The sequence below is a fragment of the Gorilla gorilla genome, chromosome 3 (assembly GCF_029281585.2).
Source record: "Gorilla gorilla gorilla isolate KB3781 chromosome 3, NHGRI_mGorGor1-v2.1_pri, whole genome shotgun sequence".
In the NCBI taxonomy this organism is placed as follows: Eukaryota; Metazoa; Chordata; class Mammalia; order Primates; family Hominidae; genus Gorilla; species Gorilla gorilla.
Window position 1 is genome coordinate 56,149,075 of NC_073227.2, and position 23,964 is coordinate 56,173,038.

The 23,964-nt window shown below is 40.3% G+C and overlaps 1 protein-coding gene across 2 annotated transcripts in view; it reads right to left on the bottom strand.

Moving 5' to 3' along the window:
* Positions 1 to 23,964, bottom strand: part of TEC (tec protein tyrosine kinase) — a 142,378-nt gene that overhangs the window by 11,712 nt on the left and 106,702 nt on the right. For both annotated transcript variants that reach the window (XM_019024963.4, XM_063705263.1), the window contains 7 exons: positions 22,167 to 22,232; positions 15,140 to 15,194; positions 7,615 to 7,694; positions 6,308 to 6,441; positions 3,096 to 3,170; positions 2,182 to 2,353; positions 1,853 to 2,069 (listed from right to left, as the gene is read on the bottom strand). In XM_019024963.4, coding sequence (XP_018880508.4) covers positions 1,853 to 2,069; positions 2,182 to 2,353; positions 3,096 to 3,170; positions 6,308 to 6,441; positions 7,615 to 7,694; positions 15,140 to 15,194; positions 22,167 to 22,232 — 799 coding nt within the window. The remainder of the gene's footprint in view (positions 1 to 1,852; positions 2,070 to 2,181; positions 2,354 to 3,095; positions 3,171 to 6,307; positions 6,442 to 7,614; positions 7,695 to 15,139; positions 15,195 to 22,166; positions 22,233 to 23,964) is intronic.

Consider the following 23,964-nt stretch of genomic DNA (forward strand, 5'->3'; position numbering starts at 1 on the left):
CAAGAGCATCCAAAGTTTCCCATAAGGGGTGACACAAACCTACCATAGTAATACCAATATCACAGGCACAGAAATGTAAGAATAGTTTTTGCCAAAACATCATCTGTGTGGACAGGTGTAATCTGCCACACCCACGTAGATACTCAGTTTTTATCAGTTTTATAAGGACATCTATTTTGTTCTTAGTTCTTAGTTCACAAGTTTTACCTGACAGAGATGTTCTTCATCATCCCTGACACAATGATAACAATAACTGATGTTATCTACAGCATGTCTATTTTACAAAGCCCATTGCCCCAGTCAAATAATGTGACCTTTAAAACAGTCCTGGAAGCCAAACAACATTATAACCCACAATTTACAGACACAGAAACTGAATATAAGATAAGGTAAGTATCCCAAAACACACCTAGGAAATAAAGTGTTCCATCTCCAAATCTTCAATTCTCTAATATGTTTTAATTCTAGAGAGCATAGCATAGTAGTTAAGTAGGGACTTTAGAGCCAAACTTCCTGGGTTCAAATCCTGGCTCTACAATTTACTTGCCCATTGGAAGTTATTTTATCCTATTTGCACCTCAGTTTCCTCATCTGTAAAAAGGGAATAATAAGAAAATCTACTTCCCAGAATTATGATTAAACAAGTTTATTTGTAAAATACTCATCAGAACAATGTCTGTCTAAGGTGACTGTTAACTTTAAAAAATGTTTTGCTAAGGCCAGGTGCAGTGGCTCACACCTGTAATCCTAGCACTTGGGAGGCTGAGGCAGGCAGATTGCTTAAGCTCAAGAGTTCGAGACCAGTCTGAGCAACATGGCGAAACCCCTTCTCTACAAAAATTAGCCAGGCATGGTGGCACATGCCTATAGTCTCAGCTACCTGGGGGCTGAGGCAGGAGGATCACTTGAACCCGGGAGGTTGAGGCTGCAGTGGGCCAAGATTGCGCCACTGCACTCCAGCCTAGAAGACAAAGTGAGACCTGTCTCAAAGGAAAAAAAATTTTTTTTTAAGTTTTTCTGCTTTCTAAAAGAAATGTGTCCATGCTTTATCACTAGAAAGCTAAAACTAAAACATGGGAGAAAGTCCCAAATGAAAATTACACTCTTCTTGGTAAAAGAATTATTTTCAGGGGACAGACAGTGCTACTGATATGCTGAAAACAGACATTTTCAGCTGATTATTTTCAGGGGACAGAGTGCTACTGATAGCTGAAAGCATCTGTAAAGAACAGGTAGAGAAGAAAAACAGAACGAAAAGAAGAATGGAGGAGAGAGTGAGAACAGGTGAGAAGGGAAAAATTGTCTCCATCATAATTTAGAACTGGTAACGGATTTCTTTTTCTAGCATTTTCAGAAGTTAACATGAACCTCCATGTTTTCCCAGTGATTTGAGATATTTTTTAAAAATCCAAAGGATTTCTCTTATAGTTTCTGTTTATAGTGTGTGAGGTGGAAAAGAACTTGGGATCTAGTTAGAAAGTCAAGGCCAACCCCAATTTCCCTATTTATCACAGTAGGCGAGCCTTTTCACTTCCCTGAAGCTCATTTTCTCATCTGTACAAGAGTGATGGTAAGAGAATCCACTGTGAGTAGCTATCTCATGGGATTCTTATGGAGATCGAAAAATTAAAACATGGAAACTTGCTTGGAGATATTAACTAAGTAAATCATTAGATTGAATAGAGATCTTTCCTTTAAAATTACAGGACAAGTTAAATTTACCAACTTTAAAAATAATGGTGAAAGATTGTTAAGAACAAAAATTGGCTATTAATACATCATTGCACATTTGCTGAGCCAGTGTTACAAAGGAATTCAGCCAATGAGTGGGAATATGGGTGGCTAGGGTTACCAGATCTCTGTGGATGAAGCTGTTTCTCTCCAGATACTCCATCCCTTCACACACATCCTGACACATGCTCAGCAGTACGTCTCTACTGAAATGACCTTGTCTCTGTCGGAGGAAATTCAGAAGGCAGCCCCTTTCCATGAACTCGGTAACAATGTATATTGGTTTCTGCTGGGTGCACACACCATAAAGCTGCACTAACTTCGGGTGTGTCAGTTTCCTGGGAAGGAAGACATATATATAGTTACTATAGGAAAAGAAACTACCAAGTTTTTGGTGAGGGGCCACTTTTTAATACAAAAAGATGAGCCAGAAAGATGATAGCAACTTACATCATCACTTTAGCTTCTTCTATAAAGTCCTCCTCGCACATTGCACCTTCCCGAATAGCTTTGATTGCGACTTTGTACTGGGCTCGCCATTTGCCAAGCCTCACCACTCCAAACAGTCCACTTCCCAATTCCCTCATAAAGGTCAGTTCTGAAGGGTTAATCTCCCATTTCTCTGCAGGACAGAAAGGGAAAGTGTTCATATTTAAAAAGGAAAACGTAGCATGAATCAGAGAGGGGGGAAAAGAACCTATAACCAAGATCAACCTCAAAATTACAGGATAACACTGTAATAATTCCTGGTAAAACACAGAACAGACTTGAAACCTGCATCTGAACTGCCAAAGGTGGGGAGGATGAATGCCTTCTAACCAACGTGAAATGAAGAAGGCAAGACAATTCTGCATAACAAGCTAATAATATAGCCTGAAAGTTAAAGGTACTTTTGTCAAACAAATACTTCCTTCTTTACCACTCTTCCTTCTCAGGTTTTTTTTTTGTTGTTGTTCTTTTTCAATTCCATCAAGTTGGAAATAATCTAATTTGCTGTTTTAAAGGCTTTTGCCAGAAGCAACAAAGACAATTAAGTTGGAAGCTTGCTTTCTTACCTCCATCCTTACTCACGTTCTTGTAACCAATAAAGCTAGTGAGAACCAGGAAGGGCTTTGATTTATTTTAGATGTTAACATGATAATGCTTATTTTTCACTGACAGAAAGTTTTCTATGGAATTACGAATAATGATGAAAATTGAATACCTAGGCTGCTATGGTCTTAAGTATAATTATCTAAAAACCTATACTATAAACTTATAAAAAACAGTTCCAGTATGTGAAATAGTACACATCCAAATTTATCTTATGACAATGGATTCTTTTCAAGGAAAATTAGCTCATGAAACCACAAAATAAGAGTTACCATAGCTGAATCCTGCAGTGGTGGGTGCATTCTTCCCTTTCACACTAACTGGGTACCGAAGCCTGGTGACAAGTCCTAATAATCAAAGAAAGCGTTGCAGTCAAACTCATTCATAATCATTCTGCTTGGTCACATGCTACAGGAAACTCACTTAGAAAATTCATCATTTATTCATTTACTGCTCATCCTCTGTGTGTACATACAGCACTCTGCTATATGCTTTTATTCATTCAACAAACATTTTCTTTTAAATACTACAGTGTTTAACAGGCACCATGCCAGCTTTCTCTTTTTTCAAATATTTTAAAGGATGTTAAAAGGTTTCTAACAGTTATTTCGTGTTCTTTTCCAATATGAGAGCTGAACTATGAAAGGGAATTAGATTAGTCTGCTAAAAATGAAAGTTATTCACCTGACATGACTCAGTATTAGCAATCTTAGCGGGCTCTAGGATAGCAACAACTGGGAATACCAACTACTGGAAATCAGTGTGGATCTTTTAACCCAAGTCGCATACAGCACTAAATAAGAAACAGGAGGTGTCTCTTCCATAAACACCCACAGCACTCTGTATTTCCTCTACTACAAGATATCTCAAAGCAATTTAAAATCGTTATGTACTTCTCTGTCTCCCCGCAAGTGGTAGGGTCTGGGAAAATCAGGATCAGTGACTCCACCTAGTCCACCACAGTCTCCCCAAAGCCTGGCTCTGTTTCTGGCATGCAGTAGGCACTTGATATATGTTTGTTGAATGAATTGAGATGACGGTGAAGAATAACTTATACAGGAACACGGAAGAAAAAATTAGGGAGCAAAAACACCAAAAAAGAAAACAACAGAATGAGATATAAATTGATATGAAATCAGTTCCTGAAATGTTAAACACAGAGTTACCATATGACGCAGCATACCCATAACTACTAGGTAAATACCCAAAAGAAATGAAAACATATTTCCACGCAAAAACTAGTACACAACTGTTTACAGAAGCATTATTCATAAGAGAACAAATGTGGAAACAACCCAAATGTCCATCAACTGATGAATAATAAAATTCATACAATGAATTATTTGTATACCTGGCCACAAACCAATTTCTAACAATGTGTTCAGGAAGTCCATCACAGCAATAAACATTAATGGCAATTTACATTGTCTAGAATCCCTAGTGATATTGTCAGCAATTTTTTTCCTTAACATCATTATATCTATAGTTTGTACATATCTAGGCTATGTCTTGGCTTCCATAAGTAGATGAAGCATGACTTTCTAATACAACAGGTGGATGGTAAGATAATCCCCCTATATTTGGAGATAGAGGGGTTGATCCTGTCTCACCATTTAGCATTATTATACTCAATTTGAAACTGTTATTTTATTTAAGAGTTAAATGTAGACTTGTATGCTGGCCTGAGAACCTAAGCATTCCACAAATATTGTGTTAGGCTCTGGGTTGTAACTCAATAATAGGTAGAAGTTATTGTGCAATTACTATGTGTCAAGCCCTGTTCATTTTGTTTATATTATCTGATTATTTCAATAAACTTGTGATGTATGTTTTTAAAAAAGGGAATGGAATACATCTACATACTACAACATGACAATGTCAAAAACAGTTAAGTCAGAGAAGCTTAGTCACAGAAGACCACATATTGTATAATTCCATTTATATGAAATGTCCAGAATAGGCAAATCTATAAGAGAGACAGAAAGTAGGTTAATGGTTGCCTGGGGCTGGGCTGGTGAAGGGGGATGGGATGACAATTATTGGACACAAGATTTCTTCTTGGGATGATGACAATGTTCTTTAAAAAAATTAGATTATGCTGATAGTTGGCACAACTCTGTAAATATACTAAAAACCACTGAATTGTATACTTTAAATGGGTGAGCTTTATAGTATGTAAATTTTATCTAAATAACCATTATTATTATCTGAAAAAAAAGTGAACAGTCACAAAATAATAGGCTTTGCAAAGGGTGCCTTCAATAAAATTTCAAAATTTTTCATAAGTTGTATGAAGCACTGGGCTATCCCTGCCCAGTTACATTTTTAAAGTCAAAGGCTGGAAATCTTTCTATATAATCCTGTGGAACTCTAATTTTCATGAATGTGGTTTCTGTTATTTTTTGGTATTCAGTTTGTTCCCACTCTGGTGGTAAGTGTACCAGAGATTCAAGATGGTTAACTTGTGGGACATGATTACTCTAGTCTCTGGAAACCTATAGCATAGGACTGAATCCTGGCTTATATGGCATCTTCTGTGACTATTCTGAAATAGACATATCTTGGACTTTAGTATCAAGGACATATATACCACATAAATGTGAACTTTTTTAACTTTTAAGTTCAGGGTTACAAGTGCAAATCGTTCTATGGGTAAACTCGTGTCATGGGGGTCTGTTGGACAGATTATTTCATCACCCAGGTATTAAGCCTAGTACCCATTAGTTGTTTTTCCTGATCCTCTCTGTCCTCCCAACCTCTACCCTCCAAAAGATGCCAGTGTGTGTTGCTCCCCTCTATGTGTCCATTTATTCCTATTAGTTAGCTTCCACTTATAAGAGAGACCATGTGGTATTTGGTTTTCTGTTCCTGTGTTAGTTAGCTAAGGATAATGGCCTCCAGCTCCATCCATGTCCCTGCAAAGGACATGATCTCATTCTTCTTTTACGGCTTCATAGATTCCATGGTGTATCTGTACCAGATTTTCTTTATCCTGTCTATCACTGATGGACATTTAGGTTAATTCCATGTCTTTGCTATTATGAATAGTGCTGCAATGAACACCCACATGCACGTGTCTTTATAATAGAATGATTTATATTCCTTTGGGTATATACCCAGTAATGGGATTGCTGGGTTGAATGGTGTTTCTGTCTTTAGGTCTTTGAGGAATCATCACACTGTCTTCCACAATGGCGGAACTAATTTACACTGCCACCAACAGTGTATAAATGTAATGTGAATATTTAGTATATACCACTGGAATAACTCATGTCCTAAGGTCAAGACAGAGCTTTTTATAAAACTTGATATTATTTCTAATTTTTCTTTGTATATATCATTCCTTTAATATGCAGTAATTTTAAATCAACCACATTCTACAATGAACTAACTATAAAATAAAACTGCTCAAGGAATTAATCACAGTATCTGATCATTTTAATCACTACCTTATATTTGAAGTAGGTTTTCACAGCTCACTTACCGGCTGCATTGTGCTTATGATATTCAATAATCTCAGGAATGGAGCCAAAAGCATGTTTTTCAGCTAGGTAATACTTCTTTGGAGATGTTGTTGTTTCCTTTATATGATAATGCCTAAAACCCGATGAACCTTCTCTAGAACAAAAATCAAAATGTCTCAGAACCAAGTTGAAATAACAGAACTTCATTCTTAAGATGTTTTCTACAAGGGCAACCACAGTGTCTCTCCATATGATCCCATCTATTCCTGGCACAAATTTTATTTTCCCCTTGTTCTTCTTAGCTTTGTCTTTCATATTAGCATGTCAAAGTTTTTAAATTACTCACTGAAAACATACTTGGCCCTTTGCATGAGATTTTGAAAGAGAACATTTATGAATTCCATTTAACAACAGTTGGAAGTCTTAAAATAGCTATTAGCAGCTACTGCTTTTTGTTCCTGCTGTTGCATAAACTTACAAATGTCTAGAACACTTAAATCGCCAATAGTGAATGAATTAGACTTTTAAATACTCAACTTGAGGGACCTTTCTAGAGCACAGATCTTCTCTAGTCCTCTCTTGCTAAAAATACTTTCAAGATGACTCCTGTTGCTCTTAGGATAAAGCTCGGAGTCACTGACATTGACATGAACTTGCCTCTGCTTCAACTCTGAGGCTTCTCTCTCCTCCCTTCACTCTGTGCTCCCATTCTACCTGCAGCTACCACATACTTTTCAGTGCCTTGAACTCACCATATACTCTCTCCCGTCTAGGTCCAGGCAATTTCCTGGGTCAGAAACACTCCGTCTCCTCCCTCCAAGTTTTTCCTGCTCGCCTATCAGGTCTCAGCCTGGATGTCACTTGGGAGAGCGTTCATGACTAACTCAAGATGTGCCTGGGCTGTGTATGTACCATCCCCCATCCCCAAACCTGCCACATACACACATTACCCTCCCACATGGCACTTACTACCATCACTCTCTGTTACTGGGCTGCAGCATCTACTAACCTACTGGTGGGCAGGGTCTCTGCCTCCTTTGCTCATATTTTTATCCTTAGTGACCAGCACAGTTCACTATAAATGTTTGTTGAATGTTACTAAAGTTATTATAGCCATACTCAACAAATATATATGAAAAACTATAAGGAAAATTACTGAAAATATAAATACAAAAAACAGTATGTACACTTTAGAAATCAAGTTCAGGTTTTCTTTTTAATGGTGAAATGCTGCATATTTTTATGAAAATTAGGAATCCATATAAACTACATAGGAAGTTCATGCAAAAACTCTAAATTATTAAAAAAAAATGGCAGGATTACTCACCCTCCAAACTTGGTATAAAGGGAGACTGTGTACAAGCCTGGTTGACTGGAATCCCTTACCATAAAACCACCTTCTTTATCCTAAAATCCAAGTTCAGAAAAAATTTTTTTACTCTAATTACTAATAGCATTGCCATGGAGAAGACTAAAGAACCTAATATTATAATTGTATGATTATTATTCTTTCTCAGAAAAAAATGCTTTGAAGAAGCACAACTTACCAGTAGGGCCCCTTGGTTTCTCCCACCCACATGACTTTGTACTTCAAATTACTGCGCTAGGAGAGTAGTTAAAGAAATCACACTCAATTCCCCACAATCACAAATCCTCACGAATGGTGAGACATTTCAATCAGATAATCTCTCAGTGCCCTTCCAGAACTGAGAGACAAGATTTTGCAATTCCTGTAAGGCCTGGACATGTAGGAAAACTGTCATGGAAAAATGTATTTCTTAATGATTGGGTTTCATTTCATACATTTTTTGTATTTGTTATAAGCTTTGATTCCTGACTCAGTATGATTTTCAATCCACGCTGAATTTTCCCAAAAATGTCTCAGTGCTTTTTATAAGAATGAATTTAAAAATTCTTAATTCTCTAGAAGTTGAAGTTAAATATCAGTCATATCGGTCTTTTTTTTCTGAGACAGAGTCTCACATTATTGCACAGGCTGGAGTGCAGTGGTGCGATCTCAGCTCACTGCAATCTCCACTTCCTGGGTTCAAGCAATTCTCCTGCCTCAGCCTCCCAAGTAGCTGGAATTACAGGTGTGCACCACCATGTCCAGCTAATATTTGTATTTTCAGTAGAGCCGGGGTTTCACCACGTTGGCCAGCTTGGTTTCGAACTTCTGACCTCCAGTGATCCACCCGCCTTGATCTCCCAAAGTGCTGGGATTACAGGCGTGAGCCAACACACCCAGCCAAATATCAGCCTTTACAAAAGGAAAGATGGAGGCACAAGTAACTTAAACAGAGAAAATCAATAGTTGGAAACAATGCTAAAGCACTAAAGGTCAAATCTTTCTCAGCTTCCAAACTGAAAAGCAAGAAATAGACCCTACGAACCTCAAGTACCTCTCTGTCCAGTAACACTACCATCAATCTCTAGTATTTAAATTGCTTTAAAATGAAAAGTGTGGCTCCCTCTCCCTCTCCCTCTCCATCTCCCCACGGTCTCCCTCTCCCTCTCTTTCCACGGTCTCCCTCTGATGCCAGGCCGAAGCTGGGCGGTACTGCTGCCATCTCAGCTCACTGCAACCTCCCTGCCTGATTCTCCTGCCTCAGCCTGCCGAGTGCCTGCGATTGCAGGCGCGCGCCGCCATGCCTAACTGATTTTCGTATTTTTTTGGTGGAGACAGGGTTTCGCTGTGTCGGCGGGGCTGGTCTCCAGCTCCTAACCGCGAGTGATCTGCCAGCCTCGGCCTCCCGAGGTGCCGGGATTGCAGACGGAGTCTCGTTAACTCAGTGCTCAATGGCGCCCAGGCTGGAGTGCAGTGGCGTGATCTCGGCTCGCTACAACCACCTCCCAGCCGCCTGCCTTGGCCTCCCAAAGAGCCGAGATTGCAGCCTCTGCCCGGCCGCCCCCCCGTCTGGGAAGCGAGGAGCATCTCCGCCTGGCCGCCCATCGTCTGGGATGTGAGGAGCCCCTCTGCCTGGCTGCCCAGTCTGGAAAGTGAGGAGCGTCTCTGCCCAGCCGCCATCCCATCTAGGAAGTGAGGAGCGCCTCCTCCCGGCCGCCATCACATCTGGGAAGTGAGGAGCATCTCTGCCTGGCCGCCCATCGTCTGAGATGTGGGGAGCACCTCTGCCCTGCAGCCCAGTCCGGGATGTGAGGAGCATCTCTGCCCGGCCGCCCCGTCTGAGAAGTGAGGAGACCCTCTGCCTGGCAACCGCCCCGTCTGAGAAGTGAGCAGCCCCTCCGAGCGGCAGCCGCCCCGCCTGAGAAGTGAGGAGCGTCTCCGCCCGGCAGCCACCTCCTCCGGGAGGGAGGTGGGGGGGTCAGCCCCCCGCCCGGCCAGCCGCCCTGTCCGGGAGGTGAGGGGCGCCTCTGCCCGGCCACCCCTACTGGGAAGTGAGGAGCCCCTCTGCCCGGCCAGCCGCTCCGTCCGGGAGGGAGGTGGGGGGGTCAGCCCCCCGCCCGGCCAGCCGCCCCGTCCGGGAGGGAGGTGGGGGGGTTACCCCCCGGCCTGGCCAGCCGCCCCCGTCCGGGAGGGAGGGGCGCCTCTGCCCGGCCGCCCCTACTGGGAGTTGAGGAGCCCCTCTGCCCGGCCACCACCCCATCTGGGAGGTGTACCCAACAGCTCATTGAGAACGGGCCATGAAGACAATGGCGGTTTTGTGGAATAGAAAGGGGAGAAAGGTGGGGAAAAGATTGGGAAATCGGATGGTTGCCGTGTCTGTGTGGAAAGGGGTAGACATGGGAGACTTCATTTTGTTCTGTACTAAGAAAAATTCTTCTGCCTTGGGATCCTGTTGATCTGTGACCTTACCCCCAACCCTGTGCTCTCTGAAACATGTGCTGTATCCACGGAGGGTTGAATGGATTAAGGGCGGTGCAAGATGTGCTTTGTTAAACAGATGCTTGAAGGCAGCATGCTCGTTAAGAGTCATCACCACTCCCTAATCTCAAGTACCCAGGGACACAAACACTGCGGAAGGCCGCAGGGTCCTCTGCCTAGGAAAACCAGAGAACTTTGTTCACTTGTTTATCTGCTGACCTTCCCTCCACTATTGTCCTGTGACCCTGCCAAATCCCCCTCTGCAAGAAACACCCAAGAATGATCAATAAAAAATAAAAAATAAATAAATAAATAAATAAAATAAAAATAAATAAATAAATAAATAAAATGAAAAGTGTGTCCTTTATTAGTTGAAAAATAAAATAAATTGTACTCTTCTTGATAGGAAAAACAATGGAATTAAATAAATAAGGCTCCACAAAAATATCTGGTAACAATTAGGGATAATAATTGTAATTGGTCAGTAAAAAGTATAACAGAGGCCGGACACGGTGGCTCATGCCTGTAATCCCAGCACCTTGGGAGGCCGAGGCAGGCAGATCAGTTGAGGTCGTGAGTTTAAGACTAGCCTGGCCAACATGGGAGAACCCCACCTCTACTAAAAATACCCCATCTTTACTAAAAATTAGCCAGGCGTGGTGGTGCGTGCCTGTAATCTCAGCTACTCAGGAGGCTGAGGCAAGAGAATCACTTGAATCCCGGAGGCAGAGGTTGCAGTAAGCTGAGATCACACCACTGCACTCCAGCCTGGGAGACAGAGAGAGACACTATCATAAATAAATAAATAAATAAATAAATAAATAAATAAATAAATACAGTCTAACAGCAACCCACTTATTTATCGAAAATTTATTCTGTTCTAATGTTCTAGCATATTAATTTATTTAATCATCGAAACAGTCCTATTACATAGGTACTATTGTTATTCCCACATTATTTCACAGGTAAGGAAATGAGAACAGAAAGACTGGCTGGGTAATTTGCACCAGGTCATGCAGCTAGTAAGTAGCAGAGCCAGGATTTGGTCCCCAGGCTGCCATTTAGCTACTCACTCCCCTACATCTGCCTCTCACTGTAGGGTCTCCAGAGAGTCATGGAAGAATCCTGTGGGCATGGTTATGTGTAGTTATCAAGCAAAGTCACCTACTATTGTTTTTTTAACATCAACTACAAAAACAAGCACTCAACAAAATCTTGATGCATGATAATAAGCAGGAGGTAAAATGAGAAAGCATGAGTTTAAAAGGCTGGAAACAATAACTAAATAGAATACTAAATCAGAAATGCAGAGAATTGTAGAGATCATCTTCTAGTCTAACTCCTTTTTCTTACAGTTGCAAAAAGTAGACTAGAAAAGTCACAGGTAGACCCAGGTCCCCTTACTCAGCACACAGTAGTTCCCTCTATACATTTTACCCTTTCATTTTATTTATTTTTAAAGGTATAGCAATTTCAGCACATTTATTTCTAAATGGAATTAAACATCTATTAACGCTTTATAAAAGACATTATGTAATATCAATGTAAATTATTTTAAAATAACTAACTTCAAGCCAAAAAAAAAGAAATACTTAAGTACTAAAAGTCAAGGGAGCAAATGATCAATCAGGAAGAAAGCATTAGAGTAAGCTTGCCCCTCATGCTAAGGAAAGTGAAAGTGCAACAACTGCAGGAAAATGAGGATGAGCCACTACAGGAGACTCTCCCGGCCAGGGAATACACTGCTGCAGAACTCAGAGATTGCAAAGACCTTTAACCAACTACTGGCTGGTCCTAGCACAGTAGTGTTTACTACTAATTGATGACAACCAGTTACAGATTTCTTTTTTCCTTCTCTACTCCCACTGCGTCACTTGATTAGCCTTTAACCCATTTATGCCTAGTGTTCCATTATTGGAACACTAAGCTTGTGGGAGTTATTTATATTCTCCTGCTCAAAGTCATCACCAAGGTCTGATTTTTCACGCACAAAAAATTTGCAACCTCCAGCATAAATGAGTTAAAAACAACAACAACAACAACAACTACCTAGGGAACCCCTGGCTGCTTGGATGGTCTAACTGTGGGACACAGTGGGTGATGGTATTTCCCTAGCCAGGAATGAAGCAGAAAAAAATGAGTGACATTACTACCCACCCAGCCCTGCAGCAACGCCTTCATAATGCAAGGCATACACAAGGGAATTGTAGCCTTATGGCCTGGATCATTCTGGCTGTGACAGAGGTTTGGCCTAATGAAGGAAATTTACCAAGAAGGACAACCTTGTGGTGGTCAGTGGAAAGCCCCAGGGGCTTCTCTAAGAATTAAGAATGAGGTAAACCATCTATGCTCAGGTTTTCATGGGACTTGATAAAGCGATTTTTACTTTCAGGATGAAAAATAAATTGCTACAGGGTATGCTGTGCTAACAAAAGGGAAAATGAAAACTATCTGAAAGCTGGCAGTGACAATTCTTTATGAAAGCTGTAAGGTTTGCTCCTGTGTGCCTGTATGCCTATATGTCTATATGTGTTATGTGTGTGTGACATTTCTATGTGATCTAAGAAAACTTTTGGTAAATGAAACTAGCTTTTAAATTGTTGGTAAAATAAAATAGAAACATCTTCAGAATTTAATTCAGACATTTTGCCTAGACCTACTGGTCAGACAGGTTTAGGTTGTCTCTGCTTAAGGTCATAAAACTGCTGCTTCTGTGACCTTCTTGACACTTGCTTGACTTGCATGTAAGCTTAATTAAAATTAATCACTTCCTAGATTTTTTACTGGAAATTAGTACTACTAAGAATTACAATAGTAGTTAGTGTATGTAATTAAAACTACCAGATGTAAGAGAAACAATTCTATATACACAGTGTATAAAGAAAGGAAGATGAGTTTTTGGTGAAGAAGGCTACATAAAAGATAGGATATGGTTTTTGCTTAAGAAAAAGTAATTTTTTCTAGTTTAGAGGTTATTTAAAGGTTGTTTCCAAATGAAGGAAAAAAATGATATAGATAAAACTAAATGGGTAAAAAGAGAATGAAGAAAAAGAAAGGAAAGAGTCATGGAACTTGTCCCAGCAGGGAGGAAATCTTTGGATGGTTATTAAAAAAATCAAATAAATAAAATGGAAATTTATGGGGTTAAAACAAGGGTCTTAATACAACACTATTGAAGATTGTGTGGACTAAAAGAAGCCCCTGCTGGGTCGCCAACATTAAAGAGCCCAAAATTAGTTTGCTATATCCCCAGTCTGCAGAAACTTAAAAAGCTAAAAGACAGGGATTATAATGATAAGGCTGACCAACAATTGTTTCAGGGCAAAACTGAAGCAGGTTAATCAAGATAAAGACTGACAAAAGGGCCAGGGTCCCTTGGCTCAACCCCCTGCTGGGAACCTAAAGCCTTTTGCACAACAGAGGGTAAAATGTTCTGGAGGTAGAGAAAAGAAGTTCCTAGGACTAAAACATAAAATCATAAGGGTTTATAAGACTATGAAAGTTGGAATGTTTGAACAGGCTTTATGTAAAGTAGCTGTGTCTCCTTTATCTAAATGTTTTATGGGAATGAACATTGTATCTGACTAGGGAATGTTTCTTCTACTGTAAAACAGAGGGCATGTAAATCTGCCTTTCAAGCAATATTAATTGGACATGATAAATGGGAGCCAGTATAACTGCCCAAGCTCATAGCGTAGAGGAAGTTGCAATGCTGGTAGGGACAAATTTTCTACTTGATAGTCCTTTGTTGAGTGTTTAGTAGGTCTTATGGCAAAAGCCAGTTAGCACCTCCCAGTGACAACTACTGGGACTCTGGACTACAGAACTTCTACTAGACAGGCATTTACTGCCTTGCTATGGATGCTAACTATAGCTACATCTATGACTGAAGAATATAAAATGATCTTGACACCTGAAATGTCCATGCTGTCTCAGGTGATGTCAGAGGAACACTCTAATGGAGACAGCAGTATCTAAAAGAGTTCCATCATAAAATGGAAATGGTTGATACAGGATCACGCTATCTGGTGGGTGCAAGGAGGAGAAACTCATGAGCAGGGGGCTTCTCTAACCCAAAGACTGACTCTGGAACTGTGCGAGTAGCTGCTGGATTCTACAGTGCCCAATAAACAGCTCTCAACTGACCAACCAAGAGTTGCTAGGTTTGTGGATGGCGGTTCCAAGGTGAATGGACAACATCCTGTGCAGAAGACTGCTACTCTGAAGAAGAGTCAAGAAAATGTGTTTTTGTGTGTTTTGAACTATTTAAAACTTACAGCAATTGAGTAAAGTATACTTTTGAGAGCCAAACTGAAGCACTAACTATTCTCTCTACCTGATTTCTTCAAAATTTAGAAGCTATTTGTGAGTATTCTTATTTTGTGGCAATACAGTTACTTGCATAAGTTCAATAAGAATATGTTTTCTTTTGTAACAGGACATACTGGGGACACCACTGCTGCAATAACCACACTGGTTATTTTACCAAGGCTTTGGGCATATGAAATTGTAAGGGCCAGTTTCAAGGTGTAGCGTGTAGGAAAACATGGCAAGAGTGACGTAACCTTGAAGTGAAACTGCAATGATGACCAGTGCTCGATCCCCACTTATCAAGGTGTTCTGCAGCAAGGTGTTTAAACAATGCTTTCATAAAGATGCTTATCTAACCTCACCAGTGGTCATGTGTGTTGGTAAGAAAGGCTGAAGACATGTCCAGCTGCACATGTTTCACCCTAAAAGTTTGCTATATAAAGAATAATGTCCAGAGGGCAGGTGTGGGGATAACTGTCCTGAGGCCACCCATGATTACTTCTGTTTGTAAGTCCCTATTAAATATTTATTTCTAGAAACTGAATTTGTCAGCCTCTTTCTTCAGCCTCTCAGCTCCCTCAGCCTCTGGGAATAGTTTTGCATAGACTTGCTCACTGCTGAACACATTTAGAAAGAGAGATATGTGGAACTACTTATTATGGACTCATTAAAATTAATTTGCCCTTAACCCAAACCCACAAGTACAAACACTTACTTCACTGCGGAGGAGTTGCTCTGCCTTGCTTCTATTCATATTTCTGCAATACCATCTGAACAGAAAAAACAATACATTTCAGGCCTCAGGTTTTTAGGATATATTTTATTCTTTTCAGAATTAATAAGGTAATTCTGCTCATCAATAATAAATATAACAAGAACAAGATATCACTCATAATTTCAATAATAGACAACTAATAATTTTGATATATATACTTCCAGACTTTTTCTACCCATATTTCTATGAAAACATGTATGTATGCCCATATTCTTATGTTTTATTAAAGTGAGATCAAACTACATAGGCTATACTATAACCTGAATTTTTCATATAACATTATAGGATATTTTTGCAAATCAATATAAGTCTACATATGATAGTATGCATGTGTCATAATTTATTTAAGTTCTTCTTCACTGTTCAACATAAAAATCATTTTTAATTTTTCACTACTAGAATCATGGCAAGAATGAATTTTACTCCACTGACTAAAACACGCATGAAATGTCCCTTTGTATTATTGTCTGTAATTCAAACTAAATCTTATTCCAAGCCTTCCTCCTATCAATATGGCAGCAGATTTCATCTCAAGTCATAATGGAGGCTCCCTCAATGAATTTCACAAAGGTCCCAGGTGACAAAAGAAACGGCAAAACATAAGCACAGGCCTCCTGGGTCTTCAGACTTGCTGGTTTCCAGCAGAGCCCCAAGCCCTGTGGTTGCCCAAGACTCTATTGTAGAAATGTCTACCATGACCAAGCAGCTGGTCTTCCCTCCCACCAGATCTTTCCACCACCCTGTGCCACATCCCAAGGCCCTGCCAATCTGCACCTCTTCTTCTTTTTTTGAGACAGAGTCTTGCTCCATTACCCAGACTAAAGTGCAGTAGTGCAATCTCAACCCACTGCAAACTCCACCTCCCAGGTTCAAGCAATTTTCCTGCCTCAGCCTCCTGAGTAGTTGGAATTATAGGCATGCGCCACCACACCCGGCTAATTTTTGTATTTTTAGCAGAGACAGGGTTTCACTGTGTTGGCCAGGCTGGTCTCGAACTCCTGGCCTCAAAGGATCTGCCCACCTTGGCTTTCCAAAATCCTGGAATTACAGGCATGAGCCACCATGCCCTGGCCCTGTACCTCTTCTTATCCTTTGGAAAGCCCTTTTCTTGATACTGTCATTAACCACCTCATCCTCAGAGATACTCGCCTCTCTCTACTTTCCCCAGCATAATCAATCCCTCCATGTGATTTAAGCAAATAGGCTATAAGAACATAGACAATTTTCTTTGGTCTTTGGTTTTAAACTTATTTTGTTAGATCCTTACTTGTTGGCAAGGAATTCTCCATCACAGTCATATACCCTGAGAATTCAAATGTTATAAAATCAGCTCAGCTCCTCTGGACATTTAAATTTCCCAGTACTGCTTCAGCCTTCCATAAGAGAACCAGCACCTGCTTTTGGCCCAGCAAAAACCCTAAAACAGGGAAACACAGGCCTTCCCTGACTAAAGAAGGGAAAAAGACAAAGAACAAAAAAGACAATACAAGATCTTTTTCTGTCCAGATTCTTTTATGTAGTAGCCAAATGCAAATTACAGCCTCAATCCAAGCTAAAGACTGTTAGATATTTTATTTGGAATAGGAGGTGTTGAACCAGGCCTCAGAATTGCAAACATCTCATTACATGGATCCCGCTTTATAAAATGAGACCAAGTTCAACAAAATTGCAGTTGTGATCAATACATTTCTGAATGCAATTGAGAAATATAGTAAATTAGGAGAACAGAATTCTGACCCTAACGCTTTTCCACGATATACGAAACATTTGTCAAGTGCCAAAAACGTTCACAAAAATTAACTAAGGAAACACACCTGGAGCTTTAATTATGAATTATAAAGTAGCAGGATTTGAGAGACTGACAAAAAGTTATTAAAAACAGAAGATCCAGTCCATCTTCACAATAAGAGTAAGCAAAGGTGGTTTCATCTTGGGTTCAGATACAAGAAATCAGTGAAGCTAAATTGTAGCTCTCAAGAGGAAACCAAACATAAGATACTCAGAAAAAGAAGGAGATCCCTTCTTCATCTACTGTTTCCAGCTCCTCAGAAGGAGGAGGAAAGAAGGAATCCACTGCACAAAAGGAAGGCTCTTGAAAATCCTGTTCTGAGGGGTCATTTTTATGGTGCTGGCAAGTTCCTTGGAAAGGATGTTCCCTGGAAAGGATGTTCCCTTCTTTGGGATATCAATTCAGATCTTTAAGTGTCTATTGAAAGACAGAAAGGAGGAAGGAGTCATACACAAATAAATAGATGAACTAACTCATGGTCGGGATTTTCTAACAGTTCAGTTCTTGGTGGCTTCTTTCTCCTCTCCTGTGATTATCTATCTCCAGGCAAGAAAAAAAAAAAAAAAAAAAAAAAACAAAGGCTCCCCTGAATTCTCCTGTCAGGAATAACTATACACACAGGTAAAATGTGACACAGATATCACACACCTCTATAAAGGAATACCTGAGGCTGGCTAATTTATAAAGAGAAGAGGTGTATTTGGCTCATGGTCCTGCAGGCTGTACAAGAAGCATGGTGCCAGCACCAGCATCTGAAAAAGGCCTCAGGCTGCTTCCACTCACATCCAAAGATGAAGGGAGCTGGCGTGCAGACATTACATGGCAAGACAGAGAAAGCAAGAGAGGAGAGAGGCACCTGGCTCTTTTCTTTTTTCTTTATTTTTTTGGGACAGTGTCTTGCTCTTTCGCCCAGGCTGGAGTGCAGTGGCGCGATCTCGGCTTGCTGCAACCTCCACCTCCTGGGTTTAAGTGGTTCTCCTGCCTCAGCCTCCCAAGTAGCTGGGACTACAAGTACATGCCACCACGCTAATTTTTTTTTTTTTTTTTTTTTTTTTGAGATGGGGTTTCACACTTGTTGCCCAGGCTGGAGTGTAATGGCGCAATCTTGGCAACCTGCCCCTCCTGGATTCAAGCGATTCTCCTGCCTCAGCCTCCCAAGTAGCTGGGATTACAGGCACCTGCCACCACGCCCGGCTAACTTTTTGTATTTTTAGTAGAAATGGGGTTTCACCATGTTGGCCAGGCTGGTCTACTGACCTCAAGCAATCTGCCCACCTCAGCACCCAAAGTATTGGCATTACAGGCGTAAGCCACTGTGCCAAGCCCAGGCTCTTTTCAACAACCAGTTCTTGTGGGAACTAAGAGTGAGAACTCACTTCCTTGAGAATGGTACCAAGCCATTCATCATGGGGGAGATCTCTACCTCCATAATCCAAACATCTTCCCCCAGGCCCCTGCTCCAAAATTAGGAATCAAATTTCAACATGAGACTTGGCAAGGTCTCCAGATCCAAGCCACAGCAGTCAGGTGCTGCTCTAAGCACGCTACATTTATTACCTCATTTCATCCTCACAACTCTTAGGAGGTTAAGTGGTATTATCACCACTGTTTTGCAAATGAAAAAACTGAGAAACAGAGAAGCAAAATATATCTCAAGGGCATACAGCTAGGAAACAGCAAAGCCAAAAACTGAACCAAAGGTCTGGTCTCAAAGCCTGTGCAGTGCTAAAATGGTTCCTATTGACCTTTTAAAGATGAGAAAACTGATTCTAAGAGGTTAAAATTTGCCTACTGTTATGCCAATCAATGGGGTCCTGAAGTAGAACACACACCCAAGCCTAATTCCAATGCTAGGAACAACCATGTTGCCAGCGCAGCAGTCCAGAGACAGGAGAAAGAGGGCCCAACAATTGAAAGAAAAACCTTTGGCCAGGGGAGGTGGCTCACGTCTGTAATGCCAGCACTTTGGGAGGCCAACGCCAGTGGATCACTTCAGGTCAAGAGTGTGAGACCAGCCTGGCCAACATATTGAAACCCTGTCTCTACTAAAAATACAAAAATGAGCTGGGTGTGGTAGTGGGCACCTGTAATCCCAGCTACCCAGGAGGTTGAGGCAGGAGAATCGCTTGAACCTGGGAGGCAGAGGTTGCAGTGAGCTGAGATCGCACCACTGCACTCCAGCCTGGGTGACAGAGTAAGACTCTGTCTCCAGAAAAAAAAAAAAAAGAAAGAAAGAAAGAAAAGAAAAAAAGAAAGAAAGAAAAGAAAAGAAGAAAGAGAGAAAGAGAGACAGAGGGAGGGAGGGAGAGAGGGAGGAAGGGAGGAAGGGAGGAAGGAAGGAAGGAATTCAAAAGCAGCGGGTTGAAGAGTAGGGATTTAAAAAAAAAAAGCATGCCACAGAAAAGCTTTATTAGAGGCTAATACCTTTTGATGAAGGAACTATACATCTAGAAATTAGGCCCTGAATTTGTAGGTCATTTGTCAGATTCTTCTTAGATATTAAATCCCTAATGTGAATTAGTTTTTCAGATTAGCTAGTTACCCCAAAATAGCAGTGTCAATAAGGAAAGAAGAGGTTTGAGGGCATTTCATCTTTTAACCCGGAAAGGTTAGACCCTTGCCAAGCTTCTTGGTGAGAATGGGTGAGAATAAATCATGAAAAGAAGACAAGAGGTAGAAACAAAGGAAAAACATAAAACCAACCAGTTATACATCTTAGCTTGTTCTCTAATTCTGCCCTTCTAACTATGCCACCCACTCAGAGCCTTTATCCTAAGCTTTTTCCAGTCCTAAGGGCCCTTTCATTTCTGTCACCTTCTCCCTTTACCGTCTTTCCACCAAGAACATCCTGTTATTAACCATCACAATGAATCTGCTTTCTTTTCCAGCACTGATCTCTCCGATCTTCTCCTCCCTACACTGTTGACTGGGTATGGAAATTAGAACTAGGTTACTGATAACACTAGGAGCTGCGGGCCTGGAAATCCTGAGTTCAGCCCAGTGACAGTCTGTGGCCTGGGATTCCTCCTGGGCCCAAGCAAACAGCAGAACTATTCACTCCACAGCTGCCAGAGGCTTTTTTTTTTTTTTTTTAATACTTGAGAACATTTAAGTTGTTGTGATGGTTAATATTGAGTGTCAACTTGATTGGATTGAAGGATGCAAAGTATCGCTCCTGGGTGTGTCCGTGAGGGTGTTGCCAAAGGAGATTAACATTTGGGTCAGTGGACTGGGAAAGGCAGACCCACCCTCAATCTGGGTGGGCACAATCTAATCAGCTGCCAGCATAACCAGAATAAAAGCAGGCAGAAGAACTTGGAAAGACTAGACTGGTTTAGTCTTCTGGCCTACATCCTTCTCCCGTACTGGATGCTTCCTGCCCTCGAACATTGGACTCCAAGTTCTTCAGCTTTGGGACTCAGACTGCCTTCCTTTCCCCTCAGCTTGCAGACGGCCTATTATGGGATCTCACCTTGTGATCGTGAGTCAGTACTCCTTAATAAACTCCCTTTTATATATACATCTATCCTATTAGTTCTGTCCCTCTAGAGAACCCTGACTAATACAATTGTGTTACAGGGTGGGCTTTGGCCTAAACAAAACAAAACAGAACATAGAGTAGGAAGACAGAATAGGGTCTCTGCCTGCCCACATGCGAACAGGTTTCCCCTTGGTCATCTACTGGGCATGGTACAAAGGCCATGTGGATTCCCTGGCCTCTGAACAGAATGCAGTGGCACTCCCACGCTGGAGGCTGAAGTACAGAGTTATGCAGAGGAAGAAAATTTCTTGGAAGAGAGAAAATTTCCAAATTAAGGTACATTTGAAACACTCGAGGCCATGAATCATAAACTTCAATATTGAAAAACCTCAACTGAAATCACATGAGTCATAAAAGGAGTTCTCATAGTTAGATAAGGATTATCTGGCTTCCAAGCATCCTCTTTCCCCAAATTCAATCAGTTTTCCACGCTATTGCTTTAAAACCAGGCCCAAGTTTTCACCTTTTAGCACCTTCCCTAATTCTAAGGATTTTATAATTTTTCCAAAAATCTATTTGACTTAAGGGCAGAAATGCTACTTTATTTATACATTGTTTATACTCTCTCCTACTTCTAAAATTACTTTGAGAGATCACACCCACTGAGCGCTGTGGCTTTTTGAACTTGTTAACCCTTTCCTAGATGTTAAGGTACACTTATGGTATAGCAAGTGACATGAAGAGAGGAACAGCTTGTTGTTGCTGTTGTTTTTAAGGAAGTGAATGAAGCATCAATACACCACCTCAGAATGACCATAAAAGAGCGTTCAATGTACATGAGCCTCACGTTACAACTTGGCCACACACTGCTAGTGGGTATATAAATAATACAAGTTATCTGGAAAGCAATTTGACAGCATGCGTTAGGAACCCTAACAATGTTCATGTACAGCCTATAGCCCAGCACATAGATTTTAGAGATCCAGTTTAAGATAAGAAACAAGAGGTTATCCCATTTTTTTTTTAAATATAGCAAAGGTACCTAAAACAACCTAAACCACACAAATAAGGAAATGATTACATAAATTATTGGACACCCACGTGCCATCTGCCTGGTTATGTCTCTAAGGCCATACATAATGCTTGATACATGCTAAGATCTCAGTAAATATTTAATAAATTTATGATCAAATGAAATAAAATGTAGCTAGGAAAAGGTTTTCAAAGAATATTAAAGTGTATGAGGAAATAAGCATGATTCTATCTTTTCAAAAACAGTAAAAAGATTGAAAGGAAATATACTAATGTTGACAAAGGTCAACTCTAATTAATTTCAGTAATTTTTTCTTATTAACATTTCCACTCTGGAAACTGTTCTGCTTATGTCCTGAATGAATGGACATGATCTGTATTTCAAAGTCAGCTAATCTGTGATTTATTTCAAATCAATTCAATTATGCTTATGTAATTTATGTACATAAGCCTATGTAACTCCATTCACACAGTACCTTCAGGAAAAATATGTTATACAGATTAATTCTCAGTCTTTTACCACATCAGGCAATTGAGTTAAGGATATTTTAGCACCCCCTTCAAAGAATCATGAAAGATATCCATTAATCTTCAAAATGCCTTACATAATTAGGAAAATGAAAAGTTTCTGATTTTCCACATTCACAAAATAAACATTTACTTACTCATATTGATCTAAGTTGTTTGATTTCTTTCCCGTTACATAATTACTTGGGATATATCCTTCATTCCTAGAAATAAGAAAAATACTTTAGGTAAACTTACTTTACTGGGAAGTTATTGAAAGAAAGAAAGATTATTGCCTTTTGAAATAAAGCATAACATTGCTTAAAGCTTATAAGAAAGACTAGCTGACCCCCCAAAATTCAGTATCTGTAATTCACTTGACATTTTACAAAGTACTTTCACTTTTGGTCTCCATGAAAATTCTGGGGTAGGCAGGCATTACTGTACCCATTTTCTGGTGGGGAAACTAAAGCTTAGAAAGATTATAGGATTTTTTTTCCCAAAGGTCTTAAAGTTAGCCAGCAACAGGGCCAGAACTCAAACTCTGGACTTGTGACTAGCTCCTGTGCTCCTCCAACATTCCACAATACTTCTCCAGAATTCACAGTTTTGGTGATATGTGTTAAAGAAACCATTACTTTAGAAAAGTCAAAGTGTTGGATTAAAAATATCCACCACTCTAATACCTCAATAGTTCTTATAGAATAGTTTCACAAAGGATAATTCCTGGCCTTTTGGTCAGTATCATTTGGGGCACCTGTTAAAACAGCAAATTCTTGGGTCATAACCCAATAAATGTGAACTGAGAAGACCTATGTGAGGTCAAAAAATGTCCGATTTTACCCCAAATGACTTTCACACACATCACAATTTAAGATGCACTCTTATGTAAGTAGGAGCTAAGGTTTTCAGCATAAGAAAACAGATACACATACAAAATTTAAAAATTGAGTAGAAACCTTATAATCTTAAATTTGAATTTAAAGTATTAGTAAGAACTCATAATACACACACACACACAAATGTGTGCATACAGGTAGCTCTGTTGCACTCACTGAGAAAGGCCCAGAAGGAACGGCAGTCCAGCAGCAGTTAAAATCTTAGCATTGCAACTGTCTCTAAATACCATTTGTGACTAAAAGGAGCCAGTCCTCCTTAGAAAAATGTCAAATTGTGTCCAGGTGCAGTGGCTCACGCCTGTAATCCCAGCACTTTAGGAGGCCAAGGCAAGCAGATCACTTGAGGCCAGGAATTCAAGACCCGCCTGGCCAACATGGCGAAACCCTATCTCTACTAAAAAATACAAAAATTAGCTGGGCGTGGTGGAACATGCCTATAATTCCAGCTACTTGGGAGGCCGAGGCACAAAAATCGCTTGAACCTAGGAGGCGGAGGTTGAAATGAGCCAAGATCACGCCACTGCACTCCAGCACTCCAGCCTGCGAGACAGAACGAGACTTCATCTCAAAACAAAAAAAAAAAAAAAAGAAAAGAAAAGAAAAGAAAAGAAAAATGTCAAATTGTAAGTTTGGCCAGAAAAATAAATACAAGATAACTTGAGCCATTTCCACTGAGCCAGAAAGTAGGAAAGAAAAATTAACAGGATCCTCTACCAAAAACAGCTACCATCGACATAATTTGGCCAATTCAAGCAAAGAGAATAATGGTGGCAATGGATTGGAACCAAATATATAAGTATCCATAATAACACTAAAAATAAACTGTTGGTTACCATTGTTATCACTAGAGAAAGCTCAGTCATCAACTCATTATTCTGAAAACTAGTAGAAGTTTAAGAATCCAAATTTCATCTTTCCTTTCCTTCATGAACTAAATGAACTGGCAGATGAGGCAGTTCTTCTTTACAGAACTACTAAATGCAGATGGAATGACAAAATTAGGAAATCACCATTTTGTGACCCCTAATGAAATAATGACTCTAAGAAAGAATCATTA